Genomic DNA, 23,662 nt, shown 5'->3' with positions numbered 1-23,662 from the left:
GAACTCCTATTACTTGTTCATATAACACCAACTCTGCGATGGCTGGTTCATTGACAATTTTTCCATGCACTTATTTTAAAAATTCAGCCTAGAATTAGGCAGCACAGCAGCTAGTGCAATGTCCTACAGCAGCAGCTGTGAAAACTGGGGTTTGATTCTGGCAGGAGTTTGTATGTTTTCCCCATGACCCTGTGATGACTGGGGTTTGATTCTGACAGGAGTTTGTATGTTTTCCCCATGACCCTGAAGACTGGGGTTTGATTCTGACAGGAATTTGTATGTTTTTCCCATGACCCTGTGAAGACGGGTTTGATTCTGACAGGAGTTTGTATGTTTTCCCCATGACCCTGTGAAGACTGGGGTTTGATTCTGACAGGAGTTTGTATGTTTTCCCCATGACCCTGTGAAGACTGGGGTTTGATTCTGACAGGAGTTTGTATGTTTTCCCCATGACCCTGTGACAATTGGGTTTGATTCTGACAGGAGTTTGTATGTTTTCTCCATGACCCTGTGACAATTGGGTTTGATTCTGACAGGAGTTTGTATGTTTTCCCCATGACCCTGTGACGATTGGGGTTTGATTCTGACAGGAGTTTGTATGTTTTCCCCATGACCCTGTGAAGACTGGGGTTTGATTCTGACAGGAGTTTGTATGTTTTCCCCATGACCCTGTGACGATTGGGTTTGATTCTGACAGGAGTTTGTATGTTTTCCCCATGACCCTGTGACGATTGGGGTTTGATTCTGACAGGAGTTTGTATGTTTTCCCCATGACCCTGTGACGATTGGGTTTGATTCTGACAGGAGTTTGTATGTTTTCCCCATGACCCTGTGACGATTGGGGTTTGATTCTGACAGGAGTTTGTATGTTTTCCCCATGACCCTGTGACGATTGGGTTTGATTCTGACAGGAGTTTGTATGTTTTCCCCATGACCCTGTGACGATTGGGGTTTGATTCTGACAGGAGTTTGTATGTTTTCCCCATGACCCTGTGAAGACTGGGGTTTGATTCTGACAGGAGTTTGTATGTTTTCCCCATGACCCTGTGAAGACTGGGGTTTGATTCTGACAGGAGTTTGTATGTTTTCCCCATGACCCTGTGACGATTGGGGTTTGATTCTGACAGGAGTTTGTATGTTTTCCCCATGACCCTGTGACGATTGGGGTTTGATTCTGACAGGAATTTGTATGTTTTCCCCATGACCCTGTGAAGACTGGGGTTTGATTCTGACAGGAGTTTGTATGTTTTCCCCATGACCCTGTGACGATTGGGTTTGATTCTGATAGGAGTTTGTATGTTTTCCCCATGACCCTGTGAAGACTGGGGTTTGATTCTGACAGGAGTTTGTATGTTTTCCCCATGACCCTGTGACGATTGGGTTTGATTCTGACAGGAGTTTGTATGTTTTCCCCATGACCCTGTGACGATTGGGGTTTGATTCTGACAGGAGTTTGTATGTTTTCCCCATGACCCTGTGACGATTGGGGTTTGATTCTGACAGGAGTTTGTATGTTTTCCCCATGACCCTGTGAAGACTGGGGTTTGATTCTGGCAGGAGTTTGTATGTTTTCCCCATGACCCTGTGACGATTGGGTTTGATTCTGATAGGGGTTTGTATGTTTCCCCCATGACCCTGTGGGTTTCCCCAGATGCTCTGGTTTCTTCCCACAGTTCAGACATAGGTTTCATAAGTTGAGAGCATGCTAGTTGGCATTGGAAGTATAGTGACTCTTGCTATGCTTCCCAGCAGAATCCTCAGGCTGAGTTTGTCGTTGACACTAATTAAGCATTTTACTGTACATTTCAATGTATATTTGATAAATAAAGACAATCTCTAGATCAGTGCAATCACAACCTTATTAGAGTCAAATAGACATACAACATAGAAACAAACCCTCAATTCTACACCAAATGTCAACCACCTATTCCTATTGTACAGTGACCAGGAATATATGCAGACTCTAGCTGAGATCTAAGCAGTGTGTAATAAGTTGTACCATAACCTCTGGCTGCTTGTATTCTATGTCCCAGCTAATGAAAGCAAGGATCCCATTGGCCTTCATCACTAGCTTATCTACCTGAGCTACCACCTTCAGGTATCCTTGAATTTGGAACCATTGTCACTCAATACTCCTTACTGAGCTTAAAGTCCCTACTATTCATTATGTTTGTGATTTGTGATCCTACTATTCTTGTTTGTGATTGGACTATTCATTGTGTAGTCCTCCTCATGTCATCACCTCATTCTTACCTGGATTAGATTTCACATGCCATTGCTCTGCCTATCAAACCAACTGATCAATCTCATCCTGCAGGTGAATGACTATCCTTCTCAATATCAACAGCATCACTGATTTTCCTATCATCTGTAAACTTACTGAAATGACCTACATATATAACAAAACAATAAGGGTCCCTCTGGTATACTACCGGTCTCAGGCTTCTAATCACAAAAGCAAACCTCCGTTGTACTCAGCTTCCAATAAACAAGTCAATTTTGAATCCAATTTGCTATCTTGCATTAGATCCCATGTGCTCTAACTTTTCGGAGTAGTCCACTCTGCGGGATCTCCTCCCTTGCATTCCATACAAGCCTAAGATATCCCTCATGAGGTCTCAGGGATTTTTTCCATTTTCAGCTCACTGAGACGTACCTCTTCCCTTTTTGTGATAACACATTCTAGAGTTTCAGCTACTTTCTCCCTGAATTTTCCAACTACAATGGCCTTGTCCTTAATAAGTACAGACAAGATGTATTAATTTAAGACCCCATCATTGTCCACTGGCTCTTTAAACATAACTTAGTTCTGAATGATCTCTAACTTCCTCGGTTACCCTTGTTGTAAAATGCATTGGGGTTGTCCTTAAATCTTGTCGCCAGCAATATTTCATGACCTCTCTGTTATAATTTGGGAAAGGGGTCAGACAAAATCATCCTTCAGATCCATGTCTGAGCGTACAAAATTAAATGCAAGAGATTTGGGTCAGGGAGGTGGAAATGCATTTTCACAGTAGAAGCTTTAAAAACTGTGGAATGCAAAAGCTGGTGAACGAGGCAGAGAATGAAAAACATTTAAGAACACTTTAGACTGGGAGGTGAAGGAATTGTGGAATATAGAGATTCGAGAACACAGAGGACTTGCAGGATTAGGATAGAATTAGTTCAGGATAAATATAAATGGTCTGTATGGCTAACTGTTTGTCTCCTATAGCAATTCCACTGAAATTCTATACCCTACTGTTTTCTCCCATTTACTGATATCTCTACCTCAATTCCAATGTCATAACGAAAACTTAATGTGGAAATCCTACAAAAATATTTTAAAAATCAGAAGGTCAGAAAGCCTCTTACCGTTCTTAACGTCCTCCGGTCGTATTCCACTCACCCAGGTCCTGTAATCCGTCACCTTTTCTGTTGGTTTCACGTACTTGTCATAAATGCACTTGCCAAACTTATTTACCATGGAAACCCGTGCGAGGATGCTTTCCACTTTGTCCGGCCCCACACCGACCATCTCACAGTCCATTGCTATAGCTTTCGTCAGTCTGAGAGTATAACAGCAAGGTCATTGCACACCATCAAAGAGACTTCATATAGACATCTATATCTTTGAAAATCTTGCAAAGCATAGAAGATACTTCATTGAAAACTAAACACTACGTTCTATCAGTAGCAAATGACTAGCACAGGTTTTTAAGTACTCCTAGGGAATCTAGCATAAAGTAGGTATCTGGTGGAGCACTCTGTATGCAGTCCCATTAATATTATTGTTAAGATACAAGTTTAACTAATTGCTTAGTACCTACCCTTCAAACGCTCCATCTTTAACCAGCAACTTTTCCGGGCTTTGTTGTGTAGGGTCTGGAATTCCCTGTGGTGCACGTTCCCGCTGTCGAGCAACGTTTGCAGCTTCCGGTCCTATCGCTGCTTCGATGTCATCAGGATCCACGTCATCAAACCAAATGTCCGGCCTGTTGGGCAAGAGTCACGAGGCACGGAAATACGATCAGTGAAACCATGAATAGGTCCTGCCCCGTCTTGCAACTATTGTACTTTTAGCCCCCTGATTGCAAACCTGCCCTCATACAACACTATCAGTATTTTCCAACACGGATCACTGGACACTTCTTATTGGCAACACTGCCAAAGAGCCAATTTAATCAGCAATTTTGGCCATGCATTACACAACCCGAGAAGCAGAAAGAAGTTTCTTTTTTTCTTCCCAAAGTGTCTTGCATATTATTGCAGATAGTTCTCAATCAACAAAACAAAAAACACCATCACCATCACTATTGCAGCAGAACCCTCTAGCGGACAGCAGGTAACTTCACACTGAATAGGAACAGAACCCAAATTCTGGAATGGACTGCTGCATATCAGAACTAGAGAGGGGCTGAATGTCCTGATTTTGGTGCCGTAGACACTGACTCTGCCTTTAAGACGAAACTCACCTGGGCAAAGGTCACATTATTAAGGAGGCAAGCCTGTTTATGGGCAACACTTGGTCCGTATGATCTGCAGGATTGGGTTCCATGAGCCAAGGGCATTTATACTGGTTAACTGTTCAGGAGATTAGACAGCTGCTGACGGGCATGGAAGGAAGGGTCAAATTACAATGATTATATTCATCAGAGTGTGGAACAGGCTTGATGGAAGCAGCTGATGCCTTCCTCTCTGTTATACATTGGGAGCAACAAAAGTCTTTGATCGTTCTTCCTCTATCAAAGGTCAAGCGTGGTACTTCTGTGCAATTGTTAGTAAAGCAGGGCAGCAGGTTACAGTCTCAACCTATCGACGTTGATGTTTATCCTCCACACAAGCTATCATTCTATTCAACACCCCCTTTACCCTAACCATCTGCCTTATTAGTTCTTATTAATCACTAACTCTGTGATGAGTTCTGTTCATCTGGGCTACGTGTTCATTTAGTTGGCACGCACTCAAGGGGGAAGTGGGGGTATTGTGGGTAAGAAAATGGTGGCCCTCTTGCATTGAACTTGAACGGAAAAAGCAAAGTTGTTTAAACAAAAGAAAATCTTGTTTTTGTTGTTTGAGTGTGAACACTGACCATGTAATGTCCAGCATCCTGTTCTAAATTACTTGCACATAACTGCTCTTTGTCACCCCTTGTTTTAAGAGCTTTAAACGACTGTATAATCACTCCTTAATCTGTTCTATTTACAGGAAAGTGGTGCAGTGAATTAGCAGGAGAGGTGAATAATTTCACAAACACTCACTCAGTTGGTTTCTCAGGCTCTGGTTCTGGTTGAGTCTTCCGTCTCTTTTTCCTATGAGGGGAATAATCTTTATCTGGAGGCGCTTGGCTATTCCTACCCGGCTCAGTTTCCCTGTGTTTAGTCCCCTGGTGTGATTTCTTATCCAGTTTCATTCCATTTTCTTTCACAGGTGCACTTGTAGCCAGAGAGTGTGACTGGGTCTTCCTTTCCGCTCCCTTTTCAGGTTTAACTTCTTGTGTTCCTTGGTGATGTTCCTTTTTCTCCTTTCTCTTCTTTTTGAATTTGCTGACTGGAACTTTGTTCTCCTCTTCAGACTTCTGATTCAGTAACTAAATTAAATTACAAGCAGTTGCATGAATAAGATGCCAAGGTTCAGACCATCAATAGAGACATTCCACGCGCACAAATACCCATGTGGTTGCAAAATTTCTTGCTTCCCTCTCTCTCGCTGGTACGTCCTCTCCAGAGGAAGGTTAACCTGCAATTAGTTTATGATACAGTAAATTAAAAGTCTAAGCCTAAGCTAAAAGGTTGTGTAGCGGCATCTGCACTAGACTTTGATGCGAGTGGTCCAGGGTTCGAATCCAGCCGGCTCCTTGCACACTTTCCATCCGTGCTGGGTGGAGCGTTCAGGGAGGCTCTTATATTTGTAATCACTGACCCCTCCTGTCACATTCATTACCAGTCACATTCATAACTCAGCCTTGTGAAAAACAGATGAAAAATGCTAAAGAAATGGCATGGAGAGCAACATTAGAAGTCTGGGACTTGATGTACGAAGCAGAATACTTGGGTGTAAAAAGTAAAGAGAAAAAATTGATTGCTTTAATGATACTGTTAGATTGTTCAACCACCAGGAACATGGAGGGCAAACTGGATGATTCTTAATTTTTTCCTCATCTAACAATTCCCCTGCAGCACAGTGAAGATGTGTTCAACCCGGGATTCACTAACAACATATGAAGTCTAAAGAGCTTGCTGCATTTATTTTTCTTGCTTCCTTGTGGCATTTGCATAAATCAGCCATGGTGGAATAGCAGAGCAGACTCAATGGGCCAAATGGCCTAATTCTGTTCCCAGGTCTTATGGTACAATCTACACGCATTGTACAATGTAGTCATAAGAACAGAAAATGATGGAAACATTCAGAATCAGGGAGTATATGTGGAAACAGTTAATGTTTTAGATCTGAAACCCTTGATCAGGGGAGGGAGAGGGGGAGAGAGATCCCACGAAAATATTTCCTATCCATGTACCTGCTTAAGTGGCTTTTAGACACTGTAACTGTACCTGCCTCTCCAGCTTCCTCAGGCAGCTCACTACACAATACCCAGCACTCTCTGCGAAAACTAAGCTCGTCAGTACCCCACTAAATCTGTCTTCTCTCATCTTAAACCCATGGAACAGTTATTACCCCTCAACCATCAGGCTCTTGAACCACAGGGGATAATTTCACTCAACTTCACTTGCCCGATCACTGAAATGTTTCCACAACCCATGGACTCACCTTCAAGGACTCTTCATCGCATGTTTTCGATATTTATTGCTTATTTATTATTATTTTTTTCTTTTTGTATTTGCACACTAGTTTGATGCCCAGGTTGGTGAGGCCTTTCATTGATTCTATTATGGATTTATCGAGTATATCCAGAAGAAACTGAATCTCAGGGCTGTATATGGTGACGTGCGTGTTCTTTGATAATAAATTTACTTTGAACTTTGCTTTCTGGTTTTGGACTCCACTTCAAGAAAAAAAACAGGACTGACCATCCACCGTATCGATGGCCCTCATGACTTTATTAACTTCCATAAGCTCATCTTCAGTGGGAGTAAGTCCCACTGTCTCCTTTTAATTCAAGCCCCCCCCCCCCCCCCCACAGTGTTGGCAACATCCTTCTGAATCTTTTCTGCATCCTTCCTATACGACGACAATGCCCCGTACGGTGAGGAAGGGATGGGTAGAACAAAGGGGAACACCTCATTCCCACGGTGACTTCTGTTGCTGCTTCCTGCATTAATACGAGGCCTGACACAACTCCGAAGAGCACCACTTCACTTTCCATTTGGGCACACTGCAGCCATCCAGTTTGATGTGAGGCAACTCACTCACTCTTTCTGCCTGCAGCAGAACTGGCTGTTTCTGCCTGTCAATACCTTGATTCAATTTTCACTCCTTCTGTTGGTAACGTCTGGCCTGATGGACACGTCCCAGAACCGTGTCAGCAGCAACACACTGCACAGACAAGAGTAGAACTATCTGATTCTATTGGCCGAGTTAACCCATTTGGTCTCACCCTATCAGATATATTCATTTTGTATTGCCCACCCCTCCCCCACCTTCTCTAAAACTGAAAACCATCTTGTTTTCTTCGATCACAGTTCAAATCTGAACTGTTAAGTGGTTCAATTTCCACAAACACTGCCTGATCTGAGCTCCCCCCTCACCACCCAGTATTTTCTACTTTATTTTAGATTTCCAGCATCTGAGCAAGATGGGACTTCACTTGATAAGGAAAGTCACATCCAAACCCACATGCCTGTGACACTTTCATTGTACTTGTACCTCACTGTATGTATGTGTGTATATGACAATATAATCAGCAAGGATGATGGATACAGGACTAAAGGTGTTATATTTGAATGTACGTGGTATATGGAATAAGGTGCACGATCTTGTAGCATAGTTAGAGATTGGCAGGTATGATGTTGAAGGATTCACTGAATCGGCCCTGAAAGATGATCATAGTTGGGAGCGTAACATCCAAGGGTACACATTGTATTGAAAGAACAGACAGGAAGGTAGAGGAGGTGGGGTGCTCTACTGGTAAAAATGAAATCAAATCCTTGGAAGGAGGTGACATAGGACTAGACTCCTTGTGGGTAGAGTTAAGAGACTGCAAGGGTAAGAAGACCCTGACGGGAGTTGTATATAAGCCTCTGAACGGCAGCCTGGATGTGGGCTCCAAATCACAATGGGAGATAGAAAAGGCAAATCAAAAGGGCAATGTTACGAAAGTGATAGGAGATTTCAATATGCAGATAGACTGGGAAAATCAGGTTGGTGCTGGATCCTGTGGAAATATATGACCCTGATGACCTTATGGATTTATAACTTTTGTAAAATGTAATGTGACAACATGGAACCTGTGTGACCCCAGAGTGCTTTGCTGCCGTGGTTGGATGGGAAGCTGGTGTGGTATGTGATTTATAGCAGTAACTGTTTAGGTATTGCGTGATTAAAAGCAGAGAAAAACAGGACACAGCTTTGGGAGGAAAAGCCTCAAAGACAAATCGGCTCATTAACGACGAATGCGGGTCATTCAAGACAGATGTGAGATAAGACAGGAATGCAATGACCTCAAAGACAAAGATGATGAATTCCTGGAATCTGTAAATGCATAAAGCTATTTGCAAGATTGAAGCTACCTACCAATGACTTAATGTAGAAGTAGTTTTCTCTTGCAAATAACAAATATGCCTACACACTGATCCACTGAGTTTGTTGTTGTTACTGTCTATTCGGAAGACCTAGTTGACAATCCCAAGAGAGAATCTGTAGAATGCCCGTGAGATGGCTTTTTAGAGCAGCTTGTGGTTGAGCCCACTAGGGGATCAGCTATTCTGGACCGGGTGCTGGGTAATGAACTGGATCTGTTTAGGGAGCTGAAGGTAAAGGAACGAGTTCACCCTGCAATTTGAGAAGCAGAAGATAAAATCAGATGTGTCAGTATTACAGTGGAGAAAAGGGAATTACAGAAGCATGAGAGAGGAGCTGGCCAAAGTTGATTGGAAAGGGTCCCCAGCAGGGATGACAGCACAGCAGCAATGGCTGGAGTTTCTGGGAGCAATTCAAAAGGCACAGGCTAGCTACATCCCAAAGTATTATCCTAAAGAGGATGATGCAGGATGGCTGACAAGGGAAGTCAAAGCTAACCTAAAAATAAAAGAATGTATATCACACAGAATGCAGAATGAACTCAGCAGGTCAGGCAGCATCTATGGAAATGAAGAGATATTTGACGTTTCGGGCTGAGACCCTTCTTCAGAACTGAGAAGGAAGGGGGAAGATGCCAGGATAAAAAGGTGGGTGGAGGGGAAGGAGGCTCGCTGGAAGGTGATATGTGAAGCCAGGCGGGTGGAACAGGTCAAGGGTTGGAGAAGGAGGGTGGACCATAGGAAAAGGGAAGGAGGAGGGCACTAGGGGGAAGTGACAAGCAGGTGAGAAGAGGTAAAAGGTAAGAGTAGGGAATAGAGTAAAGAGAGGAGGTGGGGGAGGATCTGTTTACTGGAAGGAGAAATCCATATTCGTGCCATCAGGTTGGAGGCTGCTCATAAGGAACACAAGTGTTGCTCCTCCACCCTGAGAGTGGCCTCATCTTGGCTCAAGAGGAGGTCAAGGACTGATGCATCAGAATAGGAATGTGAATCGGGATTAAAAAGCTTGGCCACTGGGAAGTCCCACTTGTGGTGGATGGAGCGGAGGAGCTCGACAAAGCAGCTCCCCAATTTACGACGGGTCTTACCAATGTAGAGGAGGTCGTGTTGGGAGCACCATACACAGTAGACGACCCCAGCAGATTGGCAGGTGGAGTGTTGCCTTACCTGGAAGGACTGCCTATGCAGGTGAGGGCAGAGGTGAATGTGCAGATGCAGGACTTTGGCCACTTGCAGCAATAAGTGCTGGGAGTGAGATTACCAGGGAGGCACAAACAGACAACTGAATCTTGGAGGGTGCAATCCCTCAGGAAAGCAGAGGGTGAGGGAGGTAAATATACAATTAGTTGTAGGATCCCTTTGGAGATGGCAGAAGTTGTGGAGGATGATGGGGTGGTAGGCAAGGACAAGAGGAACTCTGTAGTGGTGGCAGGAAGATGAGGTAAGCACGGATGTTCAGGAAATGGAGGAGATGCGGGTAAAGGCAGCATTATTAGTAGAGGGAGGGAAACCCTGTTCTTTGAAGGAGGAGGACATCTCCAATGTCCTGGAATGGAAAGCTGTGTGCTGGAAACAGGTGGAGGCAAAGAAACTGAGAAAAGGGAATAGCATTTTTACAGGATTTAGGGTGGGAACAGGCATAGATAACTGTGGGAATCAGTAGTTTATAAAAGATGTCGATTGACAGTTTGCCTCCGGTGATGTAGACAAGAGAAACTGAGAAAGGGGAGGGAGGTGTCAGAGATGGACCAAGTGAATTTAAGGGCAGGGTTGAAGTTAGAGACAAAGTTGATAAAATTGACAAGCTCAGCATGGGTGCCTGAAGCAGTGCCAATGCAGCAAAGGAAGAGTTAGGGAGTATTACCACAGAAGGCTTGGAACATGGACTGTTCTATGTAACCGACGAAGGGGCAGGTATAATTGGCTTGCCCCTTGAGTTTGGAGCAAGTGGGAGGAGCCGAAGAAAAAATTGCTCTATTATATGCCCTCTCTGAATCAGTGGGAAGTTTGAGGAATGAGAAAGTTTAAAAATCAACAGAAAGCAACTAAAAAAGCCACAAGGAGAGAGAAGATAAAATATGAAGGTAAGCTAGCCAATTGGTATAATCTTTGATAATAAAGTTTTCTCAATATATAAAGAGTAAAAGAGGCGAGAGTAGATATTGGACCACTGGAGAGGTGGTAATGGGGGACAAGAAAATGGCAGAAGATCTGAATAAGTATTTTGTATCAGTCTTCACTGTGGAAGACACCAGCAGAATGCCTGAAATTCGAGAGTATCGGGGGGAAAAGTGAGTGCAGTTGCTATTACTCAGGAGGAGGTGCTTGGAAAAATGAAAGGTCTGAAGGTAGATAAAGTCACCTGGTGGAGATAAACTACATCCCAGGGTTCTGAAAGAGGTGGCTGAAGAGATTGCGGAGGCATTAGTAATGATCTTAAAACAATCACTAGGTTCTAGCATGGCTCCAGAGGACTGGAAAATTGCAAATGTCACTGTACTCCAAGGGAAGGAGGCATCGGAAAGGAAATTATAGGCTAGTTAACCTGAGCTCAGTAGTTGGGAAGATGTTGGAGTGATGTGGTTTCAGGTACTTAGAGACGTGATAACATAGGCCAAAGACCTTAAAGGAAATGTTTGTCTGATAAATCTGATGGAATTCTTTAAAAAAATAACAAGCAAGATAGACAAAGAAGAATCAGTGGATGTTGCATACTGTGGATTTTCAGAAGGCCTTTGACAAGGTGCCACACAAGAGGGTGCTTAACAAAACAAAAGCCCATGGTATTACAGGACTCGTACTAGAATGGATAGAGCATTGGCAGGAGGCAAAGAGTGTGAATAAAGGGTGCTTTTACTGGCTGGCTGCCAGTGACTAGTGGTGTTCCACAGGGGTCTGTGTTGGGACCACTTCCTTTTCATGCTGTATGTCAATGATGGCAGAAAATGGACAAGTTTGCAGACAATACAAAGACAGGTAGAGGAGCAGGTAGTACTGAAGAAGCAATGAGGCTGCATTAGGACTTTGATTTGGAGAATGGGCAAAGAAGTGGCAGATGGAACACAGTGTCGGGAAGAGTAAGGTCATGCACTTTGGTAGAAGGAATAAAAGCTGAGAAAATTCAAAACTCTGAGGTGCAAAGGGACTTGGGAATTCTCATGCAGGATTCCTTGGAGGTTAATTTGCAGGTTGAGTCTGTGGTGAGGAAGGCAAATGCAATGTTAGCATTCATTTTGACAGGACTAGAATATAAAAGCAAGGATGTAATGCTGAGGCTTTATATGGCACGGAGGCCTCAGTTGGAGTATTTTGAGCAGTTTTGGGCCCCTTTTTTAAGAAAGGATGTGCTGACATTGGAGAGGGTTCAGAGGAGAATGATTTTGGGAATGAAACAGTTAGTGTTTGAGGAGCGTTTAATGGCTCTGGGCCTGGACTCACTGGAATTTAGCGGGGGGGGAGGGGATCTCATTGAAGCCTATTGAATATTGAAAGGCCTAGATGGAGTGGATGTGGAGAGGATGTTTCCTATGGTGTGGAGAGTCTAGGATCAGATGGCACAGCCTCAGAATAGAGGAAAAGCCACTTAGAACAGAGAGGAGGAATTTCCTTAGCTGGAAGGTGGTGAATCTGTGGAATTCGTTGCCACAGGTGGTGGCCAGGTGATTGGGTGTATTTAAGGCAGAGGTTGATAGGTTCTTGATTAGTCAGGAAGTGAAAGGTTATGAGAAGCCAGGAGAATGGGTTTGAGAGGGAATATGGATCAGCCATGATGAAATGGCAGAGCAGACTTGATGAGCTGAATGGCCTAATTCTGCTCCTGTGTTTTACAGTCTAAACTCGACTTAAATTAGTCCATTATTCTGTTAATAAATCTTGTGTGAGATGATACTACTTCCTCAAACTATTCAGCGGTAATCTCCCAAGGCAGGTTTTGTTTTGATGTGTTAATGCTTGGCATAATGTTCCTTATTTCAGTTTCTTGCAGCATTTGGAAACATCGTTGTATTTTTTTACCTGCTGTAGAGCCTTCCAGTTGGACGAGTACTCCGCAACATCCTTCGGAGGCAATATTGGTTCAGTCTTCTGTTTGGTGACAGTTTTCTCCTTGGCCCAGAATTTCTTCCTCTTTTTCTTTTTTGGGTGTCCCTGGTCAAATCCAACTGGGATGACACTGCCTGCCTGCTGATCAGGTTTTGCCATTGTGTCCTGGCCAGTTACTCATCCAGAAAGCCAAACTGTTGTCCCTGGAAAAAGCACAATGCACAATATTCGTTTTACGAAACCGCAGTTCCCCACGTTAGCCCTTTGAAAGAGCAGTCCAACTAATGCCAAATTCTCATGCTCCTCCCTCTTGCACCTTCACATTGTTTTAAGTATTTTTCTAATCCCTTTCCCTTTATAAAAACTATTACTGAATATTTCTCCTGCATTTCAGATCAGAAAAAAAGCAAAACAATTCTCATCGTCTCTCCAGCACTGATGTTAATCATGAGAAATCCATGCCTTCAGATTACCAATCTTTTTGCTTTCTTGCATTTACCTTATGGAAACACCTCCTCCACCCACCCCTAGTCTCTCACCAATTAAATCTCCTCTCAACTCCAAGGCTTTCATGTGCTTTCTCAAGAATCATACTTTACTGAGTTAAGTATTGTATGTAATTAGTTTTGCTACAACAAGTGTATGGGACATTGGAAAAAAGTTGAATTTCCCCATGGGGATGAATAAAGTATCTATCTATCTATCTATCAAACTGTACAACACTCCAGCTCTAACTAGTGAACCGCATTCATATTTAACATGTTTGCTTTATAACTTCATCACTAATTCTACAATAATTTCTGACTTCAGTTATTCATTTCTGAAATAAACTTTCCAAGAAAGATCAACTTGAAAAGAAACAAAGAATTTCATGTGTTCCATCAGGCATATGAACACAATCATACAGCTGGAGGAAAATAAAAATGCAGATGCTGGGAATCCAGCGCAAAAAATGGAAAATGCATTTACAGCCGGCCCTCCTTATCCGCGGGGGATTGGGTCCGGGACCCCCCGCGGACACCAAAAAACACGGATGCTCAAGTCCCTTATTTAACCTGTCTCAGAGCGGTGGTCTTTAGGACCCAGCAGAACCCCGGATCTTATTTAACCTGTCTCAGTGCAGCTCTGAATCTGCAAGTGTTTATGTTCATGAAAATAATGACGATCACGATTGAAAATAAAGTTGAAGTAATACAGCCATCGGAAAGAGGTGACACGCCATTGGTCATTGGAAAAGCGTTAGGCTACATCGGTCAATGATCGGAACAATTTTAATGGAGCATTTGAAAGGCACTGCCCCAATGAAAGCTACAATTAGTACTAAGCAACGCAGTGGTTTAATTATTGAAATACATATGTTTCTTAAGTGTTTTATATGCATAGAAAGGTAAAATATATACTATATACTAAGACAAACATTTGACTAACTGAGGCTACATAATACCGGATGTACCTGTTCCGACTTCAAATCCGACTTAAGATGAACTCAGGAACGGTACTTGTTCATAACCCGGGGACTGCTTGTACTTTAAAATCATCTCTAGATTACTTATAATACCCAATACAATGTAAATGCTATGTAAATAGTTGTTACACTGTATTGTTTAGGGAATAATGACAAGAAAAAATAGTCTGTACATGCTCAAACAATGAGTGCTGGAGAGAGAACTTCCGGGTTTTCCCGATCCGCGGTTGGTTGAATCCGCGCATGTGGAATCCGCGGATAAGGAGGGCCGACTGTATATGCCGTTGTTCACCATTTCAGGATCCCTAAAAGTTAATTTTGCAATTGTTGATGGCATCTTAATGTAGGAAATCCTTGTTTTGACAGAGCAAATGCCCTAAGTGGCAATGAAATATTTAAATCCCTCAATGATCTTTCAGTGTTTGTTGCAAGGGACACAATATTCTTGGCACCAAGAACCTAACCTACGCAGTGTGCATCTCAACGTGATCTCTACACACTAAACTTCACTGTACAATTGGAGACAACATATCTTTTAGAAATCATTAACCCATTCAGATCATCAGTTTTTCCATAATTTCCATTTCACATTTCTCCCTTCAGGCAACCTCAGTTACTCTGCTTCTGAAGTCAGGTTTATTGTCATTTTGACCGTAAACTGCTGGTACAGTACACAGTAAAAATGAAACAACATTCCTCCAGGATCCTGGTGCTACATGAAACAACACAAAACTACACTAGACTACGTGAGACAGCACAAGGCTACACTAGACTACATAAAACATAAAAACTACACTAGACTACAGACCTGCACAGGACTACATAAAGTGCACAAAACAATGCAGGCATTACAATAAATAATAAACAGTACAATAGGCACAGTAGAGGACAAATTACAATATAATAATAAATGATGTAGATGTCAGTCTAGACTCTGAGCATTGAGGAGTCTGATGGCTTGGGGGAAGAAACTGTTGCACAGTCTGGTTGTGAGAGCCTGAATGCTTTGGTACCTTTTATAAGATGGCAGGAGGGAGAAGAGTTTGTGTGAGGGGTGTGTGGGGTCCTTCACGATACTGTTAGCTTTGCGGGTGCAGCGTGTGATGTAAATGTCTGTAATAGCGGGAAGAGAGACCCTGATGATCTTCTCAGCTGACCTCACTATCCGCTGCAGGGTCTTGTGTTCCGAGACAGTGCAATTCCCGAACCAGGCAGTGATGCATCTGCTCAGGATGCTCTTGATACATCCTCTGTAGAATGCGGTGAGGACGGGGGGGTGGGAGATTAACTTTTCTCAGCCTTTGCAGAAAGTAGACACTGCTGGGCTTTCTTGGCCATGGAGCTGGTGTTGAGGGACCAGGTGAGATTCTCCGCCAGGTGAACACCAAGAAATTTGGTGCTCTTAACGATCTCAACAGAGGAGCCGTTGATGTTCAGCGGAGAGTGGTCGCTCCGTGCTCTCCTGAAGTCAACAACCATCTCTTTTGTTCACATTCAGAGTCATGTTGTTGGTTCTGCACCAGTCTGTTAGCTGCTGCACCTCCTCTCTGTAAGCTGACTCATTGTTCTTGCTGATGAGACCCACCACGGTTGTGTCATTGGCGAACTTGACATGATTCGAACTGTGTATTGCTGCACAGTTGTGGGTCAGCAGAGTGAACAGCAATGGACTGAGCACACAGCCCTGGGGGGCCCCTGTGCTCAGTGTGATGGTGTCAGAGATGCTGCTCCCAATCTGGACTGACAGGTCTCCCAGTCAGGAAGTCGAGGATCCAGTTGCAGAGGGAGGTATTCAGGCCCAGCAGTTTCAGCTTTCCAATCAAGTGCTGAGGAATGATTGTGTTGAATGCTGAACTGGTCTATGAACAGCATTCGAACGTGTGTTCTCATGCTTATAAACTGGAGAAATTCTGCAGATGCTGGAAATCCAAAGCACCATACACACAGAACGTTGGGGGAACTCAACAGGCCAAGCAGCATCTATGGAAAAGAGTAAACAGTCGACGTTTCCAGCCGAGACCTTTCTGCAGGACTGAAAAGGAAGAGAGAATACACCAAAAAGAATGGGGGGGGGGGGGGGGAAGAGAAGAGGGAAGGAGGATAGAGCAATGTGATAGGTGAAGCCAGGTGGGTGGGAAAGGTAATGGGCTGAAGAAGGGATCTGATAGGAGAGGAGAGTGGATCATAGGAGAAAGGGAAGGAGGAAACCCAGGGTGAAGTAACAGGCAGATGAAAAGAGGTAAAATGTCCGAATGAGGAATAGAGAAAGGGTGGGTGGGTTTACCAGAAGGAGAAATCGATAATCATGCCATCAGGTTGGAGGCTAGGGTTGTATATGCTGACATAATACTCTCTAATTTGGGCAACACTATGATGAACTTGGTTCCTTAAGACTGTCATACCCGGGCAATGGGGATAAGTTACCACTATCTATTAAATGCTCCCAATGCTGTGTGACTCAGATAGCCCCTGACAATCAAGTTTGTCTTCTGGCCTTCACGTATGGCTTAGCTACTAAGCCCAGCAGAACCATTTCCACTGACAGGAGAAGGTGAAAAGACATGTTACTGGTACTCTAGAACTAGTTACTTCAGGAAGATGGATCGGTACATGGAGCTTAGAAAAATAGAGGGCTATGGGTAAGCCTAGTAATTTCTAAGGTAGGGACATGTTCGGCACAACTTTGCAGGCCGAAGGGCTTGTATTGCGCTGTACTGTAGGTTTTCTATGTTTCTATCCAGACAGAATACAAGGTGTTGTTTCTCCATCCAGAAGGTGGCCTCGTCTTAGCACAAAAGGAGGCCATGGACCATTTATATTTCTTTCCAGGGCTGCATTTTAGTGTTTTCCAATTCCTTTCCCAGTCTATTTCACCTTGCACGATTGCTGTTTTGTCATGTGATCAGAACTGCCTTCTACAAAATCTCTCCCTTCTCCCTCAGTATCTTGTTTATCTCTCACATTTTCAAGCTAAAGAGTTGACTGTTTCTTCCTAATGCTACCCAGTCAGAAGAGTATCTCTCATTTCTGATTGGGCACCATGAAAGTGTAGTGGTTAGTGCAACATTATTACAGCTCAGGGCAGTCCAGAGTTCAACTCCAGCACCGTCTGTACGGAGTTTGCATGTTCTTCCTGTGAACCGCATGGGTTTCCTCCAGGTGCTCTGGTTCCTCCCATTACCCAAAGATGTACCAGTAGGTAGGTTAATTGATCACTGCAAATTGTCCTGAGATTAGGCTAGTGTTAAATAGGTGGGTTGCCAGGCAGTGCAACTCGTTGGGCTAGAGACTGTACAACACAGTATCTCTAAAATAAAAACAAACAAGTTTCTCCAGCTATTTTCTTTTTTCCCTAAACCATCTGGGGGGGGGGGGGGGTCAATTAACATTTCATCTGAAAGATAAAATCTCTAGGGGAGAAAAAATACAGAGGTCATGGGTTAAGGGTGAAGGGGGAAAAGTTTAAAGGGAACATTGGGGAGCTTCTTCATGCAGAGAGTGGTGGGAGTGTGGAATGAGCTGCCAGATGAAGTGGTAAATGTGGGCTCACTTATGACATTTAAGAAAAACTTGGAAAGGTATATGGGTGAGAGGGGTTTGGAGGGATATGGCCCAGGTTCAGGTCAGTGGGATTAGGCAGAGAAATGGCTTGGCACAACCAAGAAGGGCCAAAAGGCCTGTTTCTGTGCTGTAATATTCTATGGTTCTAGACCACACAACTGCAGAACTGCCTCCCCATTTCCTACTTTCATAAGTTTTCTCAGATCCTACATCTCCAACCATGGTCCTGGATGAACATTGTCTCATTTTTACTGTGTACTGTACCAGCAGTTACGGTTGAAATGACAATAAAAGCGACTTGACCTGAACTCTCTCTCATACGGAGTAGATATATTTTATTTCAAATAATATATTTGATTCATAAAAATTCTAATGTAAATAACGTGGATCATTCAAGCCAAGTTTTATCATATGCTATGCTATACCTCTTGGCATGACATCACTAATGATTTATATACAAACAGTTTGTGAGGTTTTAACTCAACTTTTATTCCATCTACTTAGTAATGGTGGGATCTCCTTAACTTGGCTCTTTCCCTTACAGTGATTGCTCCAAGTTTCAGCAATTAGTCCTGGGCCTCAGCGTGTAACAGTTTGCAGGCACTTGACTGTGAATAACACCTCAAAAATCTGAAAAAAATTAACTGCCGGAAACATCCAGAAGATGTCTGATTTGCGGTGTTTTTCTAACGGGTCACGCTTCTAAAAACTGGTGAGTTTGGCCAGACAGAACCGGGCTGAAAGTTCTCCAGCAACAGTGGATATGTCTCAGTATAGTCCAGAGAGCATATTACGAGGGACAGACGCCTACGTTCCTCCCCCCAACGCTGCTAGCAAAAGGAGATAGAGCAGACATCACACCCCACCTTTAATGACATTACCATGGCCCAGCAAGTCCTGGCTCCGGGGAATGAACGGTAACGCGGTGCCAGCGGCCCCGACCGTCCACACGTGTGAATCCGATGCGTCCAGGCTCCGGGACCGGAAGTTGTGCCGTCGCTTAAAAGCGTCCGACCGGAAGCCCCTCTCACTTTCCCACCGGCTCCTCATTCCCTCCACCGCTCGAGGGGCTCGTCGTCAACAAGATGGTCTTCGGCGCGGAAAGGAGATTTCGCCCACGTTCTGGGATGTGGTCTAGGCCTCCTGCTCCCGGACACCAGATCTCTGCTTTTCCGCGTCCCCCTCCCCTCTCGACCTCTGAATATGGAGATTTATATCCTCTGAATATGGAGATTTATATATTCCGAATCCTTTCAGTGGTGTGGTAAACTGAAAACACCTTTTTGAAGAAAGCAAACGAAAATCCTTGGCTAAGTAAGTGTGGTTTCACTGGCAGAAATGGCACAGGAACCAGTACCCAAACCTATTAGTAGTAGACGAAGGCACTCATTTCAATTTGAAATACTAACAACCAAGTCAGATGTGTACAGCAATTCATTCTTCCCCCGCACAATTAAAGCTTGGAATAATTTTCATCCTACCATAGACACACAATCAAACCCAATTAAATTTAAGACAGCTCTTCTTCAAACATCTCCTTCTTAAGTCCACCCTCTGCCACCTCCAGTTTAAATTCCATGTGGAATATTTTGGAGGACCAAGAACGGAAATGAGCTGGCAAGAAATCGAACACACTCCCCAAAAGCCACTGGAAATAACGCTCAAAGGTGAAGTTAAAAAAGATTTGCACTTTTCTCAGAATCAGCATCAATATCATTGACATTTGTGAAATTTCTGGTTTTGCGGCAGCGGTACAGTGCAATACATTTAAAACTAGAAATTACAATAAGAAATATACATTTGAAAATTAAATTAGTGCAAAAAGAGGTAGTGTTCCTGGGTTGGTTCATTGCCTGTTGAGAAATCTGATGTCAGGGGAAGATGTCCAGGCTCCTCCTCTCCAATGGTAGTAATAAGAGGAGAGCAGGTTCTGGGTGATGGGGATCCTTAATGATGGATGCTGTTTTTTGAGGCATCACTTTTTGAATGTGTCCTTCATGGTGGGGAGGTTACTGCCCATGATGGAGCTGGCTGAGTTTGCAACCTTCTGCAGCTTTTTTCCGATCCTGTGCAGTGGCCCCTCCACATCAGATGGTGATGCAGACAGTTAGAATGCTCTCCATCTCAGATAATCTAGAGATTTTCTAGTTTTTGGTGATGTATCAAATCTTCTTAAAACCCTAATGAAATATGTCTTCTTCATAATTTCATCAATATATTGGGCCCAGGAAAGATCTTTAGAGATGTTGATACCCAGGAACTCGAAACTGCTCACTCTTTCCACTTCTTGTCCCTCGATGAGGACTGGTGTGTGTTCCCTCGACTTCCCCTTCCTGAAGTTCACAATCAATTCCTTGGTGTTACTGATGTTGAGTCCAGGAATGTTGTTGTGGCACCACTCAACCAGCTGATCTGTCTCATTTCTGTACACCTCCTCGTCACCATCTGAGATTCTGCCAATAACGGTTGTGTAATTAGCAAATTTATAGATGGCATTTGAGCTGTGCCTAGCCACACAGTCATGGGTGTAGAGAGAGTAGAACAGTGAGCTAATCACACAGCTTTGAGGTGCACCAGTGTTGATTGTCAGTGAGGAGATGTCATTTCCAACCCGCAATGACTGTGGTCTTCCAGTGAGGAAATCAAGGAACCAGCTGCAGAGGGAGGTACAGAGGCCCGGGGTTTAAAGCTTGCTGATCAGTACTGAGGGGATGAAGGTGTTAAATGCTGAACTGTAATCAATAAACATCAGCCTGACATACAATGAGTATTTTCTGGTTCAGGTATTCTGGGGAAAAGAGCAGTGGAGAAAGATGAGTCAGTTCTTCCAGAGGGCCGGCATAGACTGACTGGCCTGTAGATTGTTTGTAAATTGATGATTAGGTTTTCCCAAAACACATGATAAACAATTTATTTGTGATTCACTGACCAAGAAATGGGGGAAGGGAGTACACTCTGTGACATGCTTTGCTTGTTATTTATTTAGCCGGAATAAATTCCAAAGAGTGATGCAAATCAGTAGAGGCTATGTATATTTGCTAAAAATTTATAATTTTCCATATTATTTATTTGTGGAATTGTATGTGTGTCTGTGTTTTTTTGGACTTAATTTATGAAAATGAAAATGCACAGTTGTCCCAGAAGAAATAAGATGCAGCGCTTTTACACAGACTTGGAAAGGTTCGAGTTCTCAAGCCTGTGCATCTCTGAGGTTGATCTCCTGTAAGAGATACAGTTGACCTCAGTATCCAGTGTACAGGGAGAATAAAGTACAGCAGGGTTCCTCTACCCGAGTACTCCCCCTGTGGCTCCCGCTGGGACTGCAAACCGGTTTGTTTGCGGTACATCCCATTCATTGCTGAAGGGCTTGTTGGACCATAAGAACCTCATCCTTATTCAATTGCCTTAAATTTCCCATGGCTCAACCCTCTCAATATCTGTAATCGCCTACATCCCTCCCATATCTCCACTCTCCTCCAGTTCTGTAATTTTAATAGTTTTATTAGAAATTTTGTGCCTTCATCCACTCTGGCAGTCAAAGGGTTAAAATTGCCATCACAGAATAGAAGATTGGGCAGTGCATAGTTTAAACAGACATTTTGAGGCTTTCACTCACAAGGGTGGTTAACAGTTTGAGAATGGTAAGAAAATGTCAGTGAGGATATGGCATGGCTCGGGATTTAGTTTGAATATACTCCCATGAAGTAGCTTAGCTTATTTTACTATAGTAACAGTGCTATATAACAGCACCTCAATGTTGTTTGGACTTGCACTTACAAATGGTTTATTGTGTGAAACTCAGGAGGATATCAGTACAATGAAATTTTAATCCCAGCTGGAACCGCAAGGTGAAAATCTTAAACGGGAGAAATTCTGCTGATACTGGAAATCCTTTGCAATGCTCACAGAATACTGGAGGAACTCAGCAGGTCAGGCAGCATCTGTGGAAATGAATAAACAGGCGATGATTCAGGATGAGACTCTCCCTCAGGACTGGAAAAGAAGGGGGAAATCTGAAAACAGGTTGAGTGAACTCGGCCTTTTCTCCTTGGAACGAAGGAGGATGAAAGGTGTCCTGATAGATGTGTATAAGATGATGAGAGGCATTGATCGTGTGGATAGTCAGAGGCTTTTTCCCAGGGCTGAAATAGTTGCCACAAGAGGACACAGGTTTAAGGTGCTGGGGAGTAGGTACAGAGGAGATGTCAGGGGTAAGTTTTTTACTCAGAGAGTGGTGAGTGCGTGGAATGGGCTGGCGGCAACGGTGGTGGAGGCAGATATGATAGGGTCTTTTAAGAGACTTTTGGATAGGTACATGGAGCTTAGTACAATAGAAGGCTATAGGTAAGCCTAGTAATTTCTAAGGTAGGGACATGTTTGGCACAACTTTGTGGGCCGAAGGGCCTGTATTGTGCTGTAGGTTTTCTACAAAGTATGTTTCTAAGTCTGTTTTTTTGGTGGGGGAGCAGGTGAGAAGTAAAACTTTTTTAAAACTAAAACTCTATAGAATTTGTCCCATTTGATCCATGCTGGCACATGTACTTACCCATCTTTCTTCATTTCATGTACTATCTTCTTTGTTTAAATAAGTAACTTTCACTTAAATGCCTCAGCCCTACTTTCCCCGATTACTCCCTGTGGTGATGAGTCTAACCTCTTCACTGCTCTCTGGGTAAAGAAATATCTCCCTGATTCTTTGTTGGATTTATTAGAGACATTAAAAAATTTATGTGCCCTATTTCAGGGGTGGTGAACCTATGGCATGCATTCCCAAGATGGCACATGCACAAATTTCGATGATACATGGCCTTCAATTCTTTAACCTCAACCCATAATAAAAAGATACATAATGATTCTTTTTACTGCCAAATGAAGCAGTGAATAATTTTTTTTTAACAACCTTGAGAGTAGTGAGATATCTTCTTAGAAAACAACTCCCAGTGGTTTGGCGCCAGCTAGACTTCTGTGAGAACATGGGACATTGGATGATATCTTTTGAAATCCTTGCAGACCTGGTGTGTGCATCAGTATTTTGGATAGTAAATAATTACAATCAGAATACCATTTAGAAATGAAGTTATTTTTCACTTGTCTTTTTAAAAGAGTAATAGAATTTTGGAACAGGTTTCTAAAATGCTTCATTTATTTCAATCTATCTCTGTTATAATTTTATTAATAGTAAAACAATGAACACACATAAATAAGTAACAGGACTCATCATTTTTCCTTTAAAAAGTCTGTAATTGTTGTTACTATTTCATTAATCAATGGTAATCTCTGCTCAAATATAGCATGGTGTAATGGGCTGGATTAATCAGACCCAACATTTTGAGTGTCCAGGAAATGTGGTAATATTTAACCTTCCCTCGGTTGAAGTTCGACAAAACCAGGAAAGGCACCCCAATAAATATCAGCTTCATGAGCATAGAGGAGTGACGAAACAGACAAACTCTTTGTTCTTTTGTCTCAACAGAGCCTATTTCAAACACATCCTGCGTCTATTAACACAATGTTGAGCATACCTTCATAAATCACTTAGACATTGTAATGGTCACTCCTCATCCACTAGTCCACCAAGTTTTGGAGACAGCATTCCCTTGGACTTACAAAAGAACATTAATATCACATAAGAAATAAGCCACAATAAAAAAAAGAATTCATGAAGCCACTTGACAGAAACTGAGAAAGACTCCATCAACCTAGCTCTCAAAATGTCCCACAGACATTCGGTCATTAACAGACATTCTCATGTTAATGGTGCCTGAGACTAAGAAAGAATGCAGCTGCTATCAGCATTTTACAGTGTTTACCTCGTACAGACTAATAAATTTACAGACCCGCATGTTAAAAGTTCAGAAAAAGTTAAATTGTCATTTTATCCTCCAAACATTCATCCAATATTTTACAAAATTTAATTTAA

At 43.0% G+C, this 23,662-nt stretch overlaps 1 protein-coding gene across 3 annotated transcripts in view; it reads right to left on the bottom strand.

Moving 5' to 3' along the window:
- Positions 1-18,735, bottom strand: part of rexo4 (REX4 homolog, 3'-5' exonuclease) — a 40,295-nt gene extending 21,560 nt beyond the window's left edge. For 2 of the 3 annotated variants that reach the window (XM_073052302.1, XM_073052300.1), the window contains exons 1-5: positions 18,609-18,734; positions 12,690-12,919; positions 5,241-5,569; positions 3,810-3,974; positions 3,355-3,548 (exon numbers count right to left, since the gene is read on the bottom strand). In XM_073052302.1, coding sequence (XP_072908403.1) covers positions 3,355-3,548; positions 3,810-3,974; positions 5,241-5,569; positions 12,690-12,875 — 874 coding nt within the window. In that variant the 5' untranslated portion in view covers positions 12,876-12,919; positions 18,609-18,734. Of the gene's footprint in view, positions 1-3,354; positions 3,549-3,809; positions 3,975-5,240; positions 5,570-12,689; positions 12,920-18,608 lie in introns of all 3 variants that reach the window. The other variant, XM_073052301.1, reaches the window with a different exon arrangement.
- Positions 18,736-23,662: the final 4,927 nt, after the last annotated feature.

The sequence above is a fragment of the Hemitrygon akajei genome, chromosome 7, assembly GCF_048418815.1.
Source record: "Hemitrygon akajei chromosome 7, sHemAka1.3, whole genome shotgun sequence".
Lineage (NCBI taxonomy): Eukaryota > Metazoa > Chordata > Chondrichthyes > Myliobatiformes > Dasyatidae > Hemitrygon > Hemitrygon akajei.
The sequence above is the reverse complement of the archived record's forward strand: the minus strand, read 5'-3'. Positions and strand labels throughout refer to the sequence as shown.